General features: G+C 59.2%; 2 protein-coding genes across 3 annotated transcripts; one reads left to right on the plus strand and one right to left on the minus strand.

Moving 5' to 3' along the window:
• Positions 1-556: 556 nt before the first annotated feature.
• Positions 557-6,887, plus strand: GRIN3B (glutamate ionotropic receptor NMDA type subunit 3B). Its single transcript, XM_053965925.1, has 10 exons — positions 557-1,024; positions 1,809-2,407; positions 2,847-3,897; positions 4,307-4,452; positions 4,633-4,748; positions 4,889-5,040; positions 5,120-5,284; positions 5,494-5,561; positions 5,685-6,020; positions 6,413-6,887. Exons 1-10 carry the CDS (start codon positions 557-559, stop codon positions 6,447-6,449), a joined length of 3,138 nt encoding a protein of 1,045 aa, XP_053821900.1. The 3' UTR covers positions 6,450-6,887.
• A 59-nt stretch (positions 6,888-6,946) lies between these two features.
• TMEM259 (transmembrane protein 259) lies at positions 6,947-19,263 on the minus strand. 2 transcript variants are annotated; one of them, XM_053965930.1, is made up of 11 exons: positions 18,660-19,263; positions 16,551-16,817; positions 16,143-16,254; positions 13,871-13,981; positions 12,853-12,975; positions 12,432-12,532; positions 11,524-11,581; positions 11,123-11,206; positions 10,499-10,631; positions 10,041-10,140; positions 6,947-9,374 (listed from the first exon to the last, which is right to left on the minus strand). In XM_053965930.1, the coding sequence occupies exons 1-11, from the start codon at positions 18,882-18,884 to the stop codon at positions 8,571-8,573; spliced, it is 2,118 nt and encodes a 705-aa protein (XP_053821905.1). In that variant the 5' UTR covers positions 18,885-19,263; the 3' UTR covers positions 6,947-8,570. The 2 variants fall into 2 exon arrangements, with proteins under 2 accessions (XP_053821905.1, XP_053821904.1); XM_053965929.1 differs by having other exon boundaries at positions 16,089-16,254.
• Between the last annotated feature and the right edge of the window lie 105 nt (positions 19,264-19,368).

Raw genomic sequence — 19,368 nt, forward strand, 5'->3', positions numbered from 1 at the left:
AGAAGGAATTGCTCAGCCCTGGAGCCGCTCGGCCTCGGGACCCCCCGATATTGAAGCTGAGCCTCAGATCGAGGAGGGATAGAGGGCTCGGGGTGGGGGCTTTACCGGGATGGAGGCGGCAGTTCACGGCTCGGGACCGACCTCTTTTCCTCGGGGGCCGGAGGAGGCAGATGAGGAGGCGAAGAGGAGGAACATCCCAGTGATCCAGAGGTAGCCGGGACCACCCTGGGATCAGCGGGCATTTCTGTGCCAGCGGACCCCACGGTGGCAGCCCTGGACGGCAGCACCGCGCGGGTGGGGGCCCCGTTTGCTGCGGGGTGCAGGGAGGGGGGGACCCGCGCTCCGCGTGGGCGTGGACGGGGCGGCTGCGGGCGGGTCCGGCGCTGCGTGGGCCGGGTCCGGCGTGACCCACCGCGCACCGGGGGCTGCGGGGCCTCGGCGCTACCCGGGGAGGGGTGGCCCCGGCGGGACCCGGCCGGAGGTCCCTGCCCGTAGCCGGAGCCGTCCCCGGCGGAGCGCAGAGCGGCGGGGCCGGTGCGGGGCCGGTGCGGGGTGCATGGCGGGGCTGCGGGCGCTCTGGCTGCTGGCGGCGGCTCTGGGGGCGGCGGGGGGACACCCGCATCCCTGCCGCGTCGCGGCCCCCACCGGCCCCGGCCTCAGCCCCAGCCCCGGACCCACCGTGCGCCTCGGAGCGCTGCTGCCGCCCGCGCCCGCCCGCGCCCGGCTCCGCGCCGCGCTGGCCCGAGCCGCCGGTACCGGTACCGGCCCCGGGGGGAGCCCCGGGGAGGTGACGCTGCCCCACAACCTCAGCCTGGAGGTGGTGGGGGGCGGCCCGGCGGCGCGGGACCCCGGCTCGCTGGCGCGGTGGCTGTGCGGGGCGCTGGCGGGGCGCGGCGTGGCCGCCGTCCTGGCGCTGCCCCGCTCCCGCCGGGAGCTGCTCCAGCTCGACTTCCTCGCCGCCGCCCTCCAGGTCCCCTTCGTCAGCATCCTGGACACCCGCTGGCCGCTGCCTTTCCGAGCGCAGGTAAGACCCGCAGCGCCGGCGCTGCACGCAGCTCCCGTCCCCGCTCCCGTCCCTGCTCGCCAGCTCCGTCCTTGCTCCCGTCCCGGCTCCGTCCGTGCTCCTGTCCTGATCCCCGTCCCGGATCCACACCAGTTCTATCTCGATCCCCTTCTCGACTCCAGACCGGTTCTGTTCCGCGGGTCCTCCTCCCGGGTCGGACCTGCCTCCAATCCCGAACCCAAACCCGACTCCGATTCCAGCTCCAATTCTGAATCCCAACCACTCATCCTTTCTGCATCCCAACTACCGCCGGGCTCCATCCCGACTTTGTTCTCCCTCTATCTTCTCTCCCACCCCGGCCCATCCCATCCTCATTCCCACCTCCATCCTGCCTCTACCCCAGCCTCATCCTGTGCCCCATCCTGGCTCTCTGTCTCCCATCTCAGCTCTATTCCAGCCCCTTCTTGGCCCTCATTCCAGCCCTATCCTGGCTCTATCCCAGCTCCCATCTCAGCTCTCTCCTGGCCTCTTGCCCAGCTCTATCCCAGACCCAATTCCAGCTTCCATTCCAAGGTAAGTTCCCTGGCTCCTCTGGAAACTCTGCAGCCCTCAGCCCCAGTCCCCACTCCATTCTGTCTCTGAAGGGCTCTGGGATCTGTCCTGGCAGTGGATCCCAGACAGGGACTGGGCAGGGGATGGGCAGGGAGTGTGGGATGACCTCAGGGCAGGTGGGTCCATGTCTGGCCGCTGCCTCTGGGCTCTTCCCGTGGGTGGAGGCACAGCCACGACCTTTGTGTGTTGGCAGAGCCCCTTCCACTTCCACATGGACCGGCAGAGCTCCCCAGAGACGCTGGTGGATGTGCTGGTGAGCGTCCTGCAGGCCAGCGACTGGCAGGAGACCAGCCTGGTGCTCTGCCACCCCTGGGACATCGACGGCTTCCTCGACCTCTGGGCCCAGCGTTCCCAGCTCTTCCTCCGCACTGTCCTGGACCTGAGCTACCTGGATGAGCCCAGGGCCACCCGCTACCTGCGGCAGCACGGGGACCGTGTCAGGACCCTCTCCAGCCCAGTGCTGATGCTGGGCTGTGACCTGCACCGTGCTCGACTCGTCTTCCAGGCGGCCGAGGAACTGGGGCTGCCGCCGCAGGAATTCCACTGGATGCTGGGCTTCCCGCTCAGCACCAGCGAGCTGCAGACCGAGGGCCTGCCCCCAGGGCTGCTGGCCTTTGGGGAGGTGAGCCGGCCACCGCTGGAGCTCTTTGTGCAGGACATGGTGGGACTGGTATCCCAGGCCATTGCCCACGCTGCCCGCGGCCTCCCTGACCCCACACAGCTGCAGACCACTGGCAACTGCAACGAGAGGCACCGGGCAGGCGGCGAGCCCCCGGGGCTCTTCCTTGCTCGGTAAGGGGGTGCTGGGGGCTCCTCTTTTCCCCCATCCTGGCTCTGTGGTACTGGGGTGCATGGGAGGGTCCTGCCCCAGACCCGGGATGGGGTAAGGGACAAGCAGGGGACCCCTGGGCTCAGTGCAGTGCTGTCCCCAGTGTGTGCAGCCACCGCCATGGGGCTCAGACCCTGAGGACACGGCTAGCGCTGCACAGGGGGGACGTGTCACTTCAGATCTCCTTAACACTGCCCGAGCACGGTCACTCTATAAATATTAATAACACTTGGCCCTGGCAGCACAGCGAGCTGCAGGGCAGCGCAGCGGAGCCGGATCCTGCTGCTCCTCCTTGCCCTTGTCCCTGCCCGGGTCGGGCACATCCCGCTCCCAGCTCCCAGCCTCATGCCTTGGTCCCAGCTGACCCCGAACACTGGAGCAGTGAAACCCTTTCCTTGGCAGGTTCCTGGCCAACACGTCCTTCCACGGCCAGACGGGGCTGGTGCGCGTGGAGAATACAGCATTGGTGAGGCCAGAGCAGCAGTTCCGCATCTGGAGCCTGCGTAGGGACTCGCAGGGGGTCCCCACCTGGATGACAGTGGGCACCTGGAGCCACGGCAAGCTGGAGCTGGAGGAGGTCGTGTGGCAGAGCCAGCGGCAGCACAGGAGTCACGGCGAGGCGGCCGAGGGGGCCCGCACGCGGCTGCGGGTGGTGACATTGGTGGAGCACCCCTTTGTCTTCACCAGGGAGGTGGATGAGGAAGGGAACTGCCCGGCCGGGCAGCTCTGCCTGGACCCCGGCACAAACGACTCGGCCGTGCTGGACGCCCTCTTTGAGAAGATTGGCAGTGGCAACGGATCAGTGCCACAGGAGTACAAGAAATGCTGCTATGGGTACTGCATCGACCTGCTGGAGAAGCTGGCCGAGGACATGGCCTTTGATTTTGAGCTCTACATCGTGGGCGATGGGAAATACGGGGCCTGGAAGAACGGGCGCTGGACGGGGCTGGTGGGGGACCTGCTCAGTGGCACGGCCCACATGGCCGTCACCTCCTTCAGCATCAACTCGGCGCGGAGCAAAGTCATCGACTTCACCAGCCCCTTCTTCTCCACCAGCCTGGGCATCCTGGTGAGGACCAAGGACACGGCATCGCCCATCGGGGCCTTCATGTGGCCCCTGCACTGGACCATGTGGGTGGGCATCTTCGTGGCGCTGCACATGACCGCACTCTTCCTCACCCTCTACGAGTGGAAGAGCCCCTATGGAATGACCCCCCACGGGCGCAACCGCATGAAGATCTTCTCCTACTCCTCAGCCCTCAACCTCTGCTACGCCATCCTCTTCGGGCGCACTGTCTCCAGCAAGACACCCAAGTGCTGCACCGGCCGCTTCCTCATGAACCTCTGGGCCATCTTCTGCCTCCTGGTGCTCTCCAGCTACACGGCCAACCTGGCAGCTGTCATGGTGGGGGACAAGACCTTTGAGGAGCTCTCGGGCATCCACGACCCAAAGGTGGGCGAGTGTCCTGCTGCTTCAGATGGGCTGGGAGAGGGCTGAAGGCCAGGGAAGGGGCTGAGGGGGGTCCTGTCGTTCCTTTTGCACCTTCCTTCTTCTCTCCAGCCCCAGTCCTGCATCTTGGCCCCTCCTAAGAGTGGAGGGGTCTTTGAGACCTGCAGAAAGCTTTGTGTGTGTATCCCACTGGTGTTAAATCCCAGCTGCAGCTCCAGGGCAGGGGGAAGTGGGCTGAGTTTGGGCCGAGGCTGCTCTTGGGAAAGCTCTTTCCCAGACACCCCCAAGAGCTGCTGCACCTCTGGGGCTGCCCAGACACCCTGCCTGGGACGCAGGGCAGGGGACACATCCCCAGGGAGTGGGGACACATTCTTAGGGCCAGGGGTGCTGATGCTCTGGTGCCTCCTTCCAGCTCCATCACCCCTCACAGGGCTTCCGCTTCGGCACAGTGTGGGAGAGCAGTGCTGAGGAGTACATCAAGAAGAGCTTCCCCGAGATGCACGAGTACATGCGGCGCTACAACGTCCCCACCACCCCTGATGGCGTCACCATGCTCAAGTGAGGGGCAGGGAGAGCATGAGGGGTTCCCCCCACCTTTTATCCCTCCCAGGCCATTTTTGCTCCAGCCCTGGAGCCTGTGCACATGAGCCCCCCACCTCTGGGAGGGGTGTCAGGCTGGGGGGACGCTGGGCAAGGGGGGAGCAGCCCCTCCCTGAGCATCCCCCCATGCTGGTACAGGACAGAGCCTGCCAAGCTCAACGCCTTCATCATGGACAAGTCACTGCTGGATTATGAGGTCTCCATCGACTCCGACTGCAAACTGCTCACTGTGGGCAAACCCTTCGCCATCGAAGGTTTGGGGGGGCTGTGCTGGGAAGGGGGTTCCACTATGTGTGTGTGACTGGGCTGGGGTCGTGCCCCCTCCATGGTGGGCACTGGGGGCTGCATCCCCCGTCCCAGCACTGCCCCTCTCTCCCCCCATCACCGGGGCCAGGCTACGGCATTGGCCTCCCCCAGAACTCGCCGCTGACCTCCAACGTGTCCGAGTTCATCAGCCGCTACAAGTCCTCGGGGTTCATCGACCTCCTGCACGACAAGTGGTACAAGATGGTGCCCTGCGGCAAACGCGTCTTCGCCGTCACTGAGGTGCGGCGGCGCCTCGGCCGGGGGGGCTCTGGGGTCTGACACCCCCCGCAGCCCAGCCCACACCCCCTGCCGCCCGCAGACCCTGCAGATGGGCATCTACCACTTCTCGGGGCTGTTCGTGCTGCTGTGCATCGGGCTGAGCGGCTCCCTCCTCACCTCGCTGGGCGAGCACGTCTTCTACCGCCTCGTCCTGCCCCGCATCCGGCGCAAGAAGAAATTCAACTACTGGCTGCACACGAGCCAGGTGGGGCCAGGGGAAGGGGCTCACACAGCACCCCAAAGACCCCTAACCCCATGTCGCTGCTCCCTCTTAAATTGCACCACCTCTGCCCTTCTCCAACCCCCGTTTAAGCTCTGAACCATCACCTCTAGATCATCACCCTCCAATTAATCCCTGGCCTGTTAACCTCCAGACCACCCCCCTCCAACTCACTCTTGCCATGCTCTCCACAGAAAATCCACCGGGCTCTGAATATGGGCACGGAGGAGCGGAAGAGCCAGCAGCTGAAGTTGGAGCAGAGGTACAGCTGGGACTGGGAGCCTGCCCCCTCTCCTCCTCCTCTTCCCTGTGGACAGCCAGAGCTCTGTGGGGCTGCAGAGGGACCCCACAGCAGCCAGATCCCAATTCAGCCCTCCCCACGCAGGTGCGAGCCCCAGCCGAGGTCGGCACCGGCGGCAGCGCAGCCCTGGAGCGCCCTGCGGAAGGAGGCACGGCGGGTGCGCTTCCAGCTGGACAAAGCTCCCCCCGAGGCCGAGGGGTCCCCTCCGTGGCACCCCGGGAACGGGCGGCCGCCGCAGCCCCTGGACAGAGCGGCCGGTGAGAACGAGCTCCGGGAGCTGGAGGAGAAGATCCAGGAGATGCGGGACCAGCTGCGGGCGGCGCTGCTGAGGAAGAGCGAGCTGGTGTCCGTGCTGGGCACCACCAAGGGCGGCCGGCCACTGCCCGCCCCGCTGGCCACCGAGGAAGGCCGGGAGGAGAGGTGAGGTGAGGGGCAGGGACCCCGCAAAACATCCCAGGACAGGCTGCTCTGCCGGGCAGGGCAGGGAACCCTCCGGCTCAGAGGGGGAGTGGAAAGAATAAAGGGAGGGGGGATGTCCTGGGGCTGCCCCAGCTCTGAGGCCTTTGTCTCTTCCCCCCGTCCCTTCTGCTGGCAGTGGGGGTTTGAAGGGCCGGGAGGCTCTTTCTGGGGGGTTGAGTTGGGGTGAGAGGTCCCTGCAGTGCCTGAACAAAGCTCAGCCCCGCGCCCCTGCTCTGTTTTTACACCATGTAAATAAAGATGATGAAGGAAGACGAAGTCTGCTTTTCCTCTTCCCCAAATGCAGCCAGGGCTGGCTGAGAGCAACCCTTCCCCTTCCCCTCCTTCCTCCGCAGGCCCAGCTCAGCCCCGCCGCAGGACGGCCGTGATTAGGAGGAGGAGGCAGAGGAAGCTCCCACATGGATGGGGCAGGACCGGAACGTCCCTCTGGAGAGGCAGCTCCAGCTCCAAAACCGGGCTGATCCCAGAGGCACCGCAAAGCAGAACCGGAGCCTTCCTCGGGCGGAGGGTGAGGGATGGAAACGCTGCACAGGAGTGGGACAGGCTGCGGCTCAGGGCTCTGCCCCCCCGAGGATAAGGAACAGCTCCCCGTGCCACTACAGGCGGCTGTGAAGGAGCCGGAGCCCTGCAGCCCCTCCCTGGCACGGAGGCTGCCCAGCACCACCGAGCATGGCCAGGACAGGGCTGGTGCTCGGCCCTGTGCCCTGCCACCGCCCCTGCACACTGCGAGGGGACAGATGGTGACACCCCAGGATGGCAGGAGGCACCCCCAGGACTGAGCATTCACCTTGCTGCACCCCCCTTGTCCCCAGGACTCCCACACATCAGCCCAGCACAGCCGGGGGCAGGACATGGGGCAGCGCTGCAGGAGCTGTTAAGAGATAATATTTATTATTATATACAAACACATTTTGTACATTAATTAAATAGAATGAACTCTACTCTTCATTCAACAAATCATTTGGTTTGGCGTCCCCCCCTTCCCCTCCCACCCACTCCTCTGAAAAGCCTAGGGTCATTCCTGGCACTCCAGAGGCTGGGAGCCAGTTGGCCACAAGGTTCCTTCTCAGGAGTGCTGGCAGCAGCAAGATTTGACCTGCTGGTCACAGCAGAGTCCCCCCTGCCCTGGAGCAGCACCACGGCTGCTCCAGGTAAAAAGGAAAAAAATAAAAGAGGGCACCCAGGTGGGAAAGGCAGAGGGGTGAGGAGGGGGCTCTGAGCCCCCCCCGTGTTGATAAGGTAACACTGAAACGCACGGAGCCCTCCGAGGGGGATGGACTCCAGACACTGCTCAGCCATAGGGGAAAACACTGAATTCAGGACATCTGTGCAGGGACCCAGCTGTCCCCAAGAGCTAAGTGCCCACGTGTCACCTCCCGTCCCTGCCCTGTCCCACCATGGTTCTCCCAGAGCTTCATCCTGCCTCACTCTGCTCCACCTCCCTGTACAAACCCTCCTTCCAGCACATCCTGGCACAGATCTGGCCCCTCTGCAGGGGTCCACAGGCAGCCCTCCCAGCACAGCCTCTTGGCAGAGGTCAGGTTCTGCCAGCCTCTCCTCCACTGCCAGGGAAATGTGGGGAAAACCACCTGAAATGTCTTGGCTCTAGTGTTTTGGTTCTTTGCTAAACCAGCTCATGCAACAATCCAGGCACGAGGAGCCACTCTCTCCCCTGGGATGGGGCTGATCCTAAACACAGACGTGTCCCCCAGGAGGGACAAGGCACTGGAAAGCAGCTGCCTCACCCCGAGCAGAGCTGTGCAGGACAGAGCTGCTGCCCTCGCCCCACGCCTCTCCAGACACCCACTGCACACAGCTCCCTCCAAGCATCACTCATGGCTCCTGGGATGGCAGCTCCCACCTGGACACAGCACCTTCCACCTCCCAACCCAACCATCAAGGGAAGTTTAAGGACAGAAAAAAGGGGCTGAATTGCAGCTTTTCTGCTTTGGTTGTGCCCTAGCCTGGGCAGACTTTGTGCCTGGGGAAGGTAAAAGCTCCTCCTCCCCTCAGGAGCAGGAAAGGTGACCAGGAATCGTCTCTGTGGCTCTCCCAGAGGGGCTGGACACTCTGCCTGTTCTATCCACTCCTACTCTAACCACAAAGCTGCCACGCCTGTGGCCTGTCCCAGGTCAACTCCCACCTGGGATCAGCACCTGGACTGCAAACACAGCTGCAGGGGTAAAGCCAGGGATTGGGGGACAAGGAAAAGCCAGGGCACAAGCAGGGCAGGGTAGGAACAGGTAGCTGGCTCACCTGTGGCCTCAGAGGAGCCCTGGAGCCATGTGGGCCAGGGGACCAAAACCCCCCATCCTTCCCACAGCCCCCCAGTGCCTCTCCTAGGGGAGGGAGGTCACAGCAGCCCTGCTCTGTCCCAGCTGCTCCAGCTCTGCTCAGAGGGATCCATGGGTTAAGGATGATGGTGAAGTGAGAAATAGTAACAAACAAAATCCAAATGCCTTCCTGGCAGTCCAGAGTGACAGCAACAAGGGCTCAGGACAGGTTCCTGGAGCTTGGCTCTGAGCTGGGCGTTCTCTCTGCTGGTGCTGGGCAGGAGCTGCTCTCCCCCCGGTCCTCCAGACCTCTGTCCTGGTCACTGTCCCCCCCCAAGGCTGGCAGGGGCTCTGCCACACTGCTGCTGCCCGTGCAGTTTTTGCCACTGGGTTTCGCTCGGCTGTTTGAGCCCTCGAGAGCCTCAGTCTGCTTGGGAAGGGAGGGGCTGGGGACCACCCCCTCCTGCAGCGGGGCAAGGGGGGCAGCCCCAGCAGCGGGGGAAGCATCTGCTGCAGCCACCACGGACGTCGAGGTGACCTCGATGGTGATGGAGCCCATGGCCGTCTCCGGGTGGTCGCTGCTGACCCTGATGCGGGCGACCAACCCTGAGGCCGTGGCCGCCTCCTGAGGGGTCCCGTTGGCCATGGCTTCGTGCACCACGGCGGGCTCCAGGAGGGTGGTGCTCAGGTCAGACAGAAACGAGGCCTCTGTCACGATGGCGGCCGTCTCGGCCACCCAGTTCAGGTCACTGCCCACGGAGGCGGCGGCGGCGATGACGCTGGAGGCCTCGCCGGGGGTCAGGGCGGCCGGACCGCTGCCCTCCCCGAGGGGCCCGGCGGCCAGCGGGGCTCGGCGGCCCCCGGCCTCGACTGGGGCAGCCGTGGTGTTGTTGTTGAGGTTGTCCTGCAGCGTGGTCTGGGTGCCCTGCCCGACCTGCTGGTTCTGCAGCAGCATCTCCTGGATCCGGATCTGCTGCAGGATGGCTGGCAGCTCGTAGTGGTGGAAGAAGTAAATCATCGAGTGCTGGTGGAGGAAAGGGAAAGGTGTCACCCTGGGCCTGGGTCACAGGTCACAATATCCCAAGAAAACCAAGCTTCTCCTGAAGAATCCTGCTGCTATGACACCCAGAAGGTCAGCAGCAAGTTTGGAAAGATTTATCCCTTCCACTATGACTACTGCAAGCTGCTTTATAGTTTCTCTCTGAAGACAGGCAACAGAGTACAACCCCTCTTCCCTTTCAAAGGCTGGGAAAAGAAGGATGACAGCATTCCTCTGGCCCATCCTCTATTCTCTGTCCCCACCCTGCAGCAGGTCAACAACCAAAGACACCCAACAGGTATGCCTGACCCAGGATATCAGACATAAGCTTGGAGCTGGTCTTGCCAGTATCCTCACTGCACAGACCTGAACAGCTCCTCTGCAAGACAGACCCTCCCCAGGATTTATTCCAGAAGGACAGGACAGCAATCCTTGCCAACACCCATGTGGCATCAGGTCATTGTCAGTCCCATGGCTGGACTGGAGGCAGCAATCCAAAACCTCCCCTCTTCCACAGCCTCATTCTGCTGCTCCATTTCCAAACCAGGCTTAATTCAATCTCTTACTGAAATAGGGATCCCTCCCTCCAACCCAGCTTGAGAAGAAGTTTGACAAAGCGCCCCAAGGTGCAGCACCCCTGCAGGGACTCACCTGGATGAAGAGCCAGGAGGTGACAAGTGCCAGGCTGCTGTACTGCCCATTGAAGCGGTAGTGGTAGGCGTAGAAGGCAAAGTGGTACAAGTAGAAGAATCTGGACAAGAAGGCAAGAAAAATCAGGGAAAAGTTGAGCTCCCTTCTCCTCCCAACACCAGCCTGAGCTGGGGCACTTCACAGGAGGTGACACAGACTCATCAACAGATAATGAGAGTTGCCTGTCTATGAACAGGATGAAATAAGAGGCTGGGGAAAATCAAGGTGATTCCAAGATCCAGGCCCAAACCCAAATGGTAAGAATTGCACTTTGGACCCTGTGATGTGTGGGGCAGCCCCCAAGCAGCCACACAAATAATACCCTTAGGAGTGGAGGCTGTTGTGCCTGGGGTGCTGGGAAGGACTCAGAGCAGCTGGGGAGGAGAGGCAGAGGGAATGTGGCCACAGCCAGCCCTTACCTGAGCCAGTGCCTCTTGCTGGTGTTGGTGTGGCAGCAGATCGCGTCGTACTGGTCCGCCAGCCACACGATGAGGATGATGTAGAAAGCAGTTGTGGTGTCATTGAAGAACTCAGACATTATGGCCTCCATACCTGGGGACAGAGGGGACATCAGCACGTGGCAGGGCATGGGAAGGGGTCCTCTGTCACCTCAGAGCAGGCCTGTGACTGCACTTGCCCAGGGCAGGTAACTGGGCTCTGCTTATGGTAGCAGCTACAGCCAAGAATGCTCTGTCTGCCACGTCCCATGAATCAGCTGCATCCCGCAGCACAGATTTTGTGAGATTTTGTTGCTTTTTAAATTAAAATTGTACAAATGCAATGTGGCCACACAGTGCAAGTCTGCAACGAGCTCCAGGCACAGACAAAGCTTTGGATTCTGGGATTTCCCAACAAACTGCTGCTTTTCCAAGGGACCCAGAAGGACAATGGAGCTCACTGTGCCATCAAATTCCAGAGCCTTCTGCCTTGTGATGAGCAGCCACAGTAACCACCTGCTGCGGCCAGCTTGGAACAGGGAATGAGACTTCCCACAGATCCCAGAGGGACGTGCTGCAGAGACAAGCAGTGAAGCAAGTCCTTACCGACCAGAGCCAGGATGACAGTGAGGAGTGGAGCAGCAGGGAACGCAATGGTCATGTTCATCTCCAGCATCTGCAACAGGTCAACTGCAAGAGGAAAAACACCCTGAGGCACGGAGAGGACGGAGGGCCACAGAACCCTCCACCCCACAGCACTGTCTGCTCAGTGCAGCCATCCTCCGTCCCCAGCCAATACTTCTCAGGGCAAGAGAATAAGCTCTGGCAGGTGCAGTGACTGGGAGTAGAAGGATGTACTCCCCATGCAGCTGCAGGTAGGACTCTTCTAAACTGGAACTAATGATCCTCAAGGTCCTTCCAACCCAAACCTGCTGTGACTCTACAACACCCTGTGCTGGAGCAGGCACAGTGCCCAGCACAACCCAAACCCCTCAGCCAGTCCTTACCAATGAAGACAAAGATCTGATGGTGTGAGTAGCGCAGCAGCATCGAGACGGAGAGAGTCTGGAACAGGAGAGAGAAGGGGAGGCAGATTAGAGCCCCACGGGTGCAGGGAGTCGCTTGGAATCGCAGTGCGGCAGACCCAGGCGAGCCTGGGCTTGCACATCCCACATTCATTAGCTGGAGCTGTGCAGAGCCATTTCCCAAAGAGTAATTAGAGCTTCACAAACAGCAATTAATCTCTGTGCTGCTGCAGGGGAACAGACAGTAGGGGATTTGTTTGTAAAGGGACCAACCCTGAATGTTTGCGCTGGGGCCACACCAACCCACAGAGCTGGGAGCAGGGATTTTCCTGTGCTCCATCCCGCTCCTCCCTGCACTCAGTTCCTCCTCGGTGCCCACACTGTGATTGTGCACAGACCTGCCCCATGGGTGGGACAGGCACACACAAAGTGACAGTCACCCACAGCCACCCAAGACAACAAGCATGGAGTAGTTATGGCTTGGGATCTTGTCTGATGTCTATCTGAAAACGCCTTGTCTCACACATCATCACTTGGTTTTATCTTGATCACTCCTGGCAAATCAGTCTGGGCTGTTCTTAAAAGTCTCAGAAGACAAATGTCTGCACCCTGTACTGACAGCTGGAGTGTTTTAAGGACACTTAGAAATTAACAGCAGCTCCCTTTTGACAACAAAAACAACACTGCATTTTAAGTCAGCTCTATTGTTCATTTCACTGGTGGACTTCAGGAACTTTAAAAAACAAACCAAACAAAAACATGCCCCAGAGTAGGGCCTCATCCTCCACCAACTACACTTTAAAAGCAGATGAGAGCTCTGCTGTAACACCAACCACTCACTGCCCAGCACCAGGCTGAGGCCAGGCACTGCCCAGCTCACAGTGACTTACGAAGATGACCATGATGACGAAGGCTGCCAGGTAGGATGTCCTGGCCATCCACATGCTGACAAAACGATAATGCTCCCCAGACACCACGTTGCGAAGGAAACCTGGAGAAAAAGCACAAACACAAGCTCAGTGTGATTAAGCCACAGACTAAGAACCAAGCTCCAGTGCCTGCTAAAGAAACAGGATTTGGAGCAAATCCTCAGGGCAGCTCTCATTGTCATGCAGGGCGGTGAGGTGGGAGGAAATCACGTTTCCAGACATCTCTCCCCTCCTGCCTCTCTCATTTTGTCCTTGACAATAACACAGGGAGCTGCTCCCTGCATTACAGATTAATCAATAGTCAGAAGATGATAGTCAGGCATCCAGAGAACAAACACCCACTGCTCCAAGCAGCCGCTGCTGAGACTCCTCCAGGCCTTACCTTTGTTTTCCTCGTTTTCAGCTAAAGCTTTGACACTCGACATCAGGATATCATCGTAGCCGAGGAACTCGTCCAGCAGCAGGCGGCTGAACCTGTCCCCAAAGCATTGATCCCTCGTAGGATCTAGAGAGAACACAAAAAACCTTTCACACTGTTCACACCTGGAGCCACAAAGGCACAAGGTGAGGGATACTTGTGTCACCAGAGCTGCATCTGCATGTGGACCTGGGGCAGTAAAACCAAACTTGAGAGGACTGGGAGGGAAAATCTCACCCCTGACAGATCCAGCCACACTAAAGTGCAAATGGCAGTCGGGCCTTAAGGATTGTCAGGGATGTCACACTCTGTGCTGGCACAGACACAAAGGGAATTTGCCCTCTAGGCTTGGCCTATCTCTGGGGCTCACCCTGACTGCTCATTACTGCACAGGAAAGCTGCTTAACCCCCATCCAGCTCTGCTTCAGCTTGAGTGGGAGGAACTGATGAGCTCCTCTCTAATTGCTGCACTAACAGATACAGAGGCTCACAGGCATGAGAAGGTCTGAGGTTGTGTTCCTGACTTGGACAGGTTTTAACAGAGCCAATGCCAGGAGAAGAGAATGCTGTTTGGGGAGATGACCTGCTGGTGCTCACAAGGGCACAGCAGTGCACACACAGTGTGACAGATCTGTGAGCACTGTCCCCAGCTCCTGCACAGCTGCTCTGGCCACCAGGCCCTAACTCTGCTCCTCAGAGCTTCAGTGCCTTCTGCCAGGGAGAGAGCTCTTCCCTGCTCCACGTGGGAAAACTGTGCTGGGCATGACATCAGGGCTCACTGAACCAGGCTCCACCATTTCAGAAAGCTCCTCCTGAAAAGCTGTGACCTACTAAAGGCAGACAGGCTGCACAATGCAGCTCTCCTGCGTGGGAAGTGAGCACCATCAGCTTCAGGAAGAGTTCCCAGAGATGGTGTGGAGGTCTCTGCACTGCAGGTACCCACCCCTGAGCCCCTGCCCTGCTTGGGCTGCCTCCCACTCACCCAGGGTCACCACCATGACGGGGATGCTGAGGCGCTGCCGTGTGCTCTGGGACAGGCGCAGGAAGCCGTATTCCAGAGAATATTCCACAATGTACTCCTCCTGTGGCCACACTGGGAGAGAGACACAGGGAGACAGGGAGGCTCAACACCCACATCTGCAAACAGCCAGCACGAAGAAACAGCCCCTCTGGGTTCCCTCCCTCCCTCCCATCATGTTCTTGAAAAGGGAACTGGTTGCAAATGTGGGCTCTAGGCTTCCCTCAACCAATTAAACATAAATCAATACAAACTCTTTGGAATTATAGCCCTTGACATTAGTTTTTAATGTGGGACTTCTGGGAAAGCTTCAGGGCAGCAGTTCCAGAATCTGCCCACATCTTTGCCTGGCAAGCCCAGAGCCAATTGTTCTTGCTTTGCTCAATATCTGCTTCCCATGTTGTTTGGGAACCAGCAGGAAAATCCACTTTACACCTGCTGAACACCAAGTAAACGCTCCAGAGGCAAGAGCCCTGCACTTCCCAGGGGACTGAGGTCACTGCTGCAATTACATGTCAGAATTGAAGGCAGCAGCAATTACAGCTTTCCCAAAAACTGGTGGTGCCTGAAGTTTCCCTGTTCTGGTTTTTGTTTTTTTTCAAGGAAGGTTCCAAAGAGATGCTTTTTTTGCTACATCATCTCTGAAAGGACAAAACCTCCTGCTAAGCCAGAGCCAAGCAATTTAATCCCTGCTCTTTCAGACTGCCAGGGTGTATCTCCAGGAGGGGGGAGGCAGCTGTCAGGCAGCTCCCAGCACCACAGCGACAGTTAAAGGGACACAAGAACTGAACAGACACACCCCTGACCCAGCACTGACAGAGATCTCCTGATCCCCTTATTGGGCAGCAAACACAAGCTGGGCTGTTTGGTTTGTCTTTTGTTTCCATTATAAACAGTTTTAAGCTCAAAAGGAAATCAAGGGTTTAAATATCAACAAACAATTACTTCCTTTGTATAATAAAATATTTTTTCATGATAAAATATTCTGACTAAACATAAAATTTGGCGCAGTGAGAAGACAGAAAACCTGAAAAAAATAATAAGATCAGGTATTTGGGACTGAATTAAAGATGTGAATTTTGTAAATAATCTGGGAAACAGCCTGTTCTCTTCCTCTCCTTTTCTGGATCGTTTCCAACCAGGCATTCAGCAAAACAAGGGACTTCTCACCAGTGCCCCAGCCCAGCACAACGTGACTCTTCTCAGAACCCGGGCACCAGCAATAAAGGTCCTGCACCAAAAACATTTACTGCTCTCTGGTCTTAATGACCTTTAATTCAGGACTAATGAGCTCTGGATGAGCATCAGGCAAATCCACGGCAATACCAAGGAACAAGACAGTGTCCAGTCTCATCCTCCTCCACAGCCACAACCCCAGTGTGTCTGTAGAGCAAAGAATTTCAGCCTTCACAGGGACAACAATGTGGTGAAAGAGGCCAACTTCTAGCAAATTTTGTGGAAAAAAACAAAGAATCCAAGTCCACATCTCTATTTTAAGATAAATATTCCTTAGTAGATTTCCTACCTTACTGCTAGAAACAGAAGTTTTTCCATGCTGGAATTCCATTTTAAATAATACAAAGCTACTAAATCTCCCTCTGGAGTTTACAAGTCCTGAGCAGCTTAGGTCAGGCAGGAAAAGGGTGGGATAAGGCCAGGGAACATCCAAGTGGAACAGCAGTGCAGTATTGCAATCCACCAAAACCCGCTGGGTGGCTTTTGGGATTAATTAATTGTAGCAAATTGGCTGCTCCAAGTGCTGGTGTTGGCTCAGCACCCAGAACACAGCCCAAACCCTGCTCATGCTAGAAGGAATGCCACTGTCAGGAGATCCCTGTGGATTGCAAAGGACAGTGAATGGATCAGAACAGGGGATTCAGGCTCATCTGAGATACCTGACACCGATCACCACAGGAACCTGCCAGGCCAAGAGCCTTCATTCACCTGTGGTTGATATGAAGCCTCTTGGCCTGGCAAATTTTCTAATCCAGCCACCCCCCACCCTCAGGGCAGAGCTTGCTGTGGGTCTGCTGTTAGTACTGACAGGATTATCCCCAGGTAAACACATTGGGAAGACATTTAAGGTCACTGTGCAGGTGCCCCAAGGAGCCAGGACGGGACGTGTGGGGAGGATGATGATGGGAGGAAGGAGGAGCACAGGTAGCAGTGAAGGTGTGATTACCTGCTCGGGCTAGCATCTCAAACTCGGACACAGTCTCCCGCAGAGGCTGCATACCTTTAGTGGCTGCGTCACTAAACGAGAACTCCTGGCTGTCGTTGTGGGGCAGCTCAGTGCTGCTCACCCGGGATGGCTTGAGGAACACCTTGGGCTCGATATCCAGCTCAAACTGTTGGAAAACCAGAGGAGGGAAAGCCACATCAGCAGCCTCTTCACTTCTCACCTGCCGTGCTCTCTCTCTATCCACACAAAGGCCTACCCCGCCTCCAAAAGGACATTTGCTCTGGCTTTCCTTTCTGTGTTAAACCATCAGAGGACAATGTGGGGACTCAGGAGCAGCCAAGGAACAGGCTTTGTTTCCAGGAGACCAAGGGATCACACACGGACTTCCCTTCCAACCAAGACTTCTCCCCAGCCCATCACCCAGGCTCCTCTCTCCAGCATACACAGAGAGCGCGTCCTTACCTTGATGGAGCTGTTTTCAAACATATCCACAGTCATTTCTTCCTCCTCCTCCTCCTCTTCCTCAGTCGTGGACTCAACCACCATTCCTGGGAACTTCTCGACCCCGCAGAACTGCAGGAAGATGGGGGCCCGGCTGGAGTTGCGCTGGATTTCCACCCGCAAGATGCCATCGCGGGGCCACTTATCCCGCACGTGCTCCAGGCAGTTGATGGGAGAGCGGGAGAAGGCGATGTGGATGTAGGCCAGGATGAAGAGCACAAAGAGAGCCTAAAGGGCAGGAGACAAGGCAGACACTGTCAGGCCCCCTAGTTATCACCAACTGTTCTCTGCCTCCGAAACACCAGAATAATTTGGGTGAGTGGACTGGCAAGGGGACAAGAGTTTTGATGCTTCCCTGCATCAACAAGGCAGCAGCCAGACCTCGGCAGTTCCAGCAGGGAACGCACCAAAGGCACCAAACTGCTCCTGCTCGTGAGAGCTGACAGTGACAGCCTTCTGAAAGCACAGGTCCTGCATCCAACAGCGTCCCCAAAACCCACCACACACAGCACCAGTGTGGGACGAGGCCATGAGGCACACTGAAGGAAATGGAAACACGTCTGTGCCTTCCAACCCTTCCCTCCTCAGCACGAAGAGCTTCCTGCTGAAACCTAGAGAAGCCTGCCTAGCTTTGAAAAGACAGAATAAAGAAAACTCTAAGCAAACCCAACCCACTCCTGGGCAGGATGACCCAAACCCACGTCAGATCCCTTGTCCCAAAGAACAGGTCCTGCCTCAGGGAGGTTGAGCTAGCCCCCGAGGCCGTGCATAGAGCACCACAGCTCCCTGTCCTGCCTCCATCCCAGGAACAGCCATGAACCACAGCAAAGCAGGGTGGACTAAAAAAACACTTGTTCCCTGGAGTGAACAGAGATACCCAAAGTTCAGAGCTCCGAGCACAGCTGGCACAGTGAGCAGCACAGCTGAGCTCAGACCGCCCTCCCAGCCACCCTGCGCTGCTCTGTCCTCATCAGCCCCGCCGTCCTGACCTATTTGTGATGAGCAAACAGCCTGGTAAACATCACTCTGCAGAGGAGCTGCACAGGGACACGTGAGGGAAGGTAAAGCAGAGCCACCTCACTGGTTGCAGGAGCCACAGAAGAGCCAGGGGTAATTCCAGGGCTCGGGATGGGAATGTGGGCTCCCACTTCCCTCCTGCCAGCAGCTGGAGGAGAGCTGGGAGCAGGCTGCTGACCCCTGACCCTGCAGGCTGCTCTCCACAGAGCCCTGAGGAAGCTTTTCCTTCTCTGGGAGGAGCTGGGATCAGAGGCAGAAGCAAAACAAACTGCTCCCAGCCACTCTGCCTGACCACTGCACCGTTAGCACGATCCCTGTCCCAGCTGGTTTGCCAGGATGCAGATGCACAACTGGGAGAGGGAACGGGGATGTGAAAAACCCAAATGTCTTCTGAAAGGGTAGAAAACCTATCTGTGCAGCATGAGACAAGCCGTGCTGAATGCTCTCTTGCTGAAACCTAGAGGAGCGTGCTGCTGTTGCCTGGCAAGCCGCTCTCCCCTTTTCCTTTCTCTGCTTTCCCACCCTGGAAGCCGTGGAGCAGGGTTTGACCTAAGGGCAGTCACCCCTGGACGCTGACAGGTCCCCACCACCCAGCAGGCAGGTGGGGCCACCCCAGGGCACAGTGACACATCCCTGGCACTGCTGAAAGAAACGGGGCTGTGCCTGAACTGCTTCCAGAGAAGACAAGACTCCAGCAAAACTCCAACAATCCTGCAGGTCACGTGGGAAATGTATCCAAAAAGTGCCATTGCTAGGAAACAGAAAATGAAACCTCTCCTGCCTCCTGCCAGCCTGGCTGCCCAGCAAGCTGGCTCAGCAATTTCTTTTTGATTTACAGATCTGGAAGAGTTCCAGAGTGCAGGGAACACCGGCACCACCACGGAGACTGATGTCTCCCTCACAGGAGGGGCCCACGGGAGCGCCGGGGACAGCTCGGTGTGCGTGGTCCAAACACAGCCTTGCTACCTCCGGCGGAGGCACGACTTTTGGTGTTCCTAATGAAGCTCCTGCCCTCAGCCTGGCCGCGGGCTGGCAGGAGGAGCTGCCCCTCACCTTGAGAAGAACGAAGAACTCGAAGACGCGGCGGAAGGAGGGAGGGAAGAGGCGCGCGTAGGTCACTGCCATCTTGAAGAACAGCGCGTGGAAGAGGCGGTCCCGCACATTGATCAGGGGGTTTTGGTTGAGGTTGGGGTTGCGGACGCCCCGGTTGTTGCCGCCGGCGGCCCCGGCGTTGTTGGCCGGGTGGTGGTTGTTGGCGTTCGGCTGGTTCTCGGACATCCTGACGGCGGGGCCGGTGAGGGCTGGGCCCGAAAAGGCTGCTGCTCCTCCGCGGGTCGGGCTGGGGCTGGGGCCGGGCGGGCGCTGCGGAGGGGCCCTCCGTCCTCCTCCCCGGCCCCTGCCCGGCGCAGACGCCTCGGCGCGGCGGCGGCTCAGGCCCGACGGGTCAGGCCTGGGCGTTCAGCGGGGCCCGGCAGTTGCGCGGCCGGAGCAGACGCATCAGGGACGTGGCTGCCGGGATGTCCCCGCGGCCATGGGCGTCCCTCGGCGGGGCGGGGAGGCGCGGCGCGGCCCGGGCGCGGCGAGCGGCTCAGCTGTCCCGGCGCGGTCCCGTCCCGTCCCTCAGCGCTCCGCCGCCATTTTCCTCCGCCGGCCACGGCGGCTGACGCGCGTGCGCGCGCACGCGCGCCCCGGGCACGACGGGACGGTGGAGGACACGCTCCGGCCCGGCCCCGCCTCCATGCAAATGAGGAGATTTCCCACC

This window comes from Vidua chalybeata, chromosome 27 (assembly GCF_026979565.1).
Source record: "Vidua chalybeata isolate OUT-0048 chromosome 27, bVidCha1 merged haplotype, whole genome shotgun sequence".
Taxonomy (NCBI): Eukaryota; Metazoa; Chordata; class Aves; order Passeriformes; family Viduidae; genus Vidua; species Vidua chalybeata.

Coding starts and splice junctions, on each gene's coding strand:
- TMEM259 (XM_053965929.1), bottom strand. CDS start 18,884: ATGTCCGAGAACCAGCCGAACGCCAACAACCACCACCCGGCCAACAAC. Junction 11,207..11,523: donor TCAGATCTTTGTCTTCATTG/GTAAGGACTGGC, acceptor TTCCTCTTGCAG/TTGACCTGTTGCAGATGCTG. Junction 9,375..10,040: donor CCTCCTGGCTCTTCATCCAG/GTGAGTCCCTGC, acceptor TTCCTCCACCAG/CACTCGATGATTTACTTCTT.
- GRIN3B (XM_053965925.1), top strand. CDS start 557: ATGGCGGGGCTGCGGGCGCTCTGGCTGCTGGCGGCGGCTCTGGGGGCG. Junction 1,025..1,808: donor CGCTGCCTTTCCGAGCGCAG/GTAAGACCCGCA, acceptor GTGTGTTGGCAG/AGCCCCTTCCACTTCCACAT. Junction 5,562..5,684: donor CAGCTGAAGTTGGAGCAGAG/GTACAGCTGGGA, acceptor CTCCCCACGCAG/GTGCGAGCCCCAGCCGAGGT.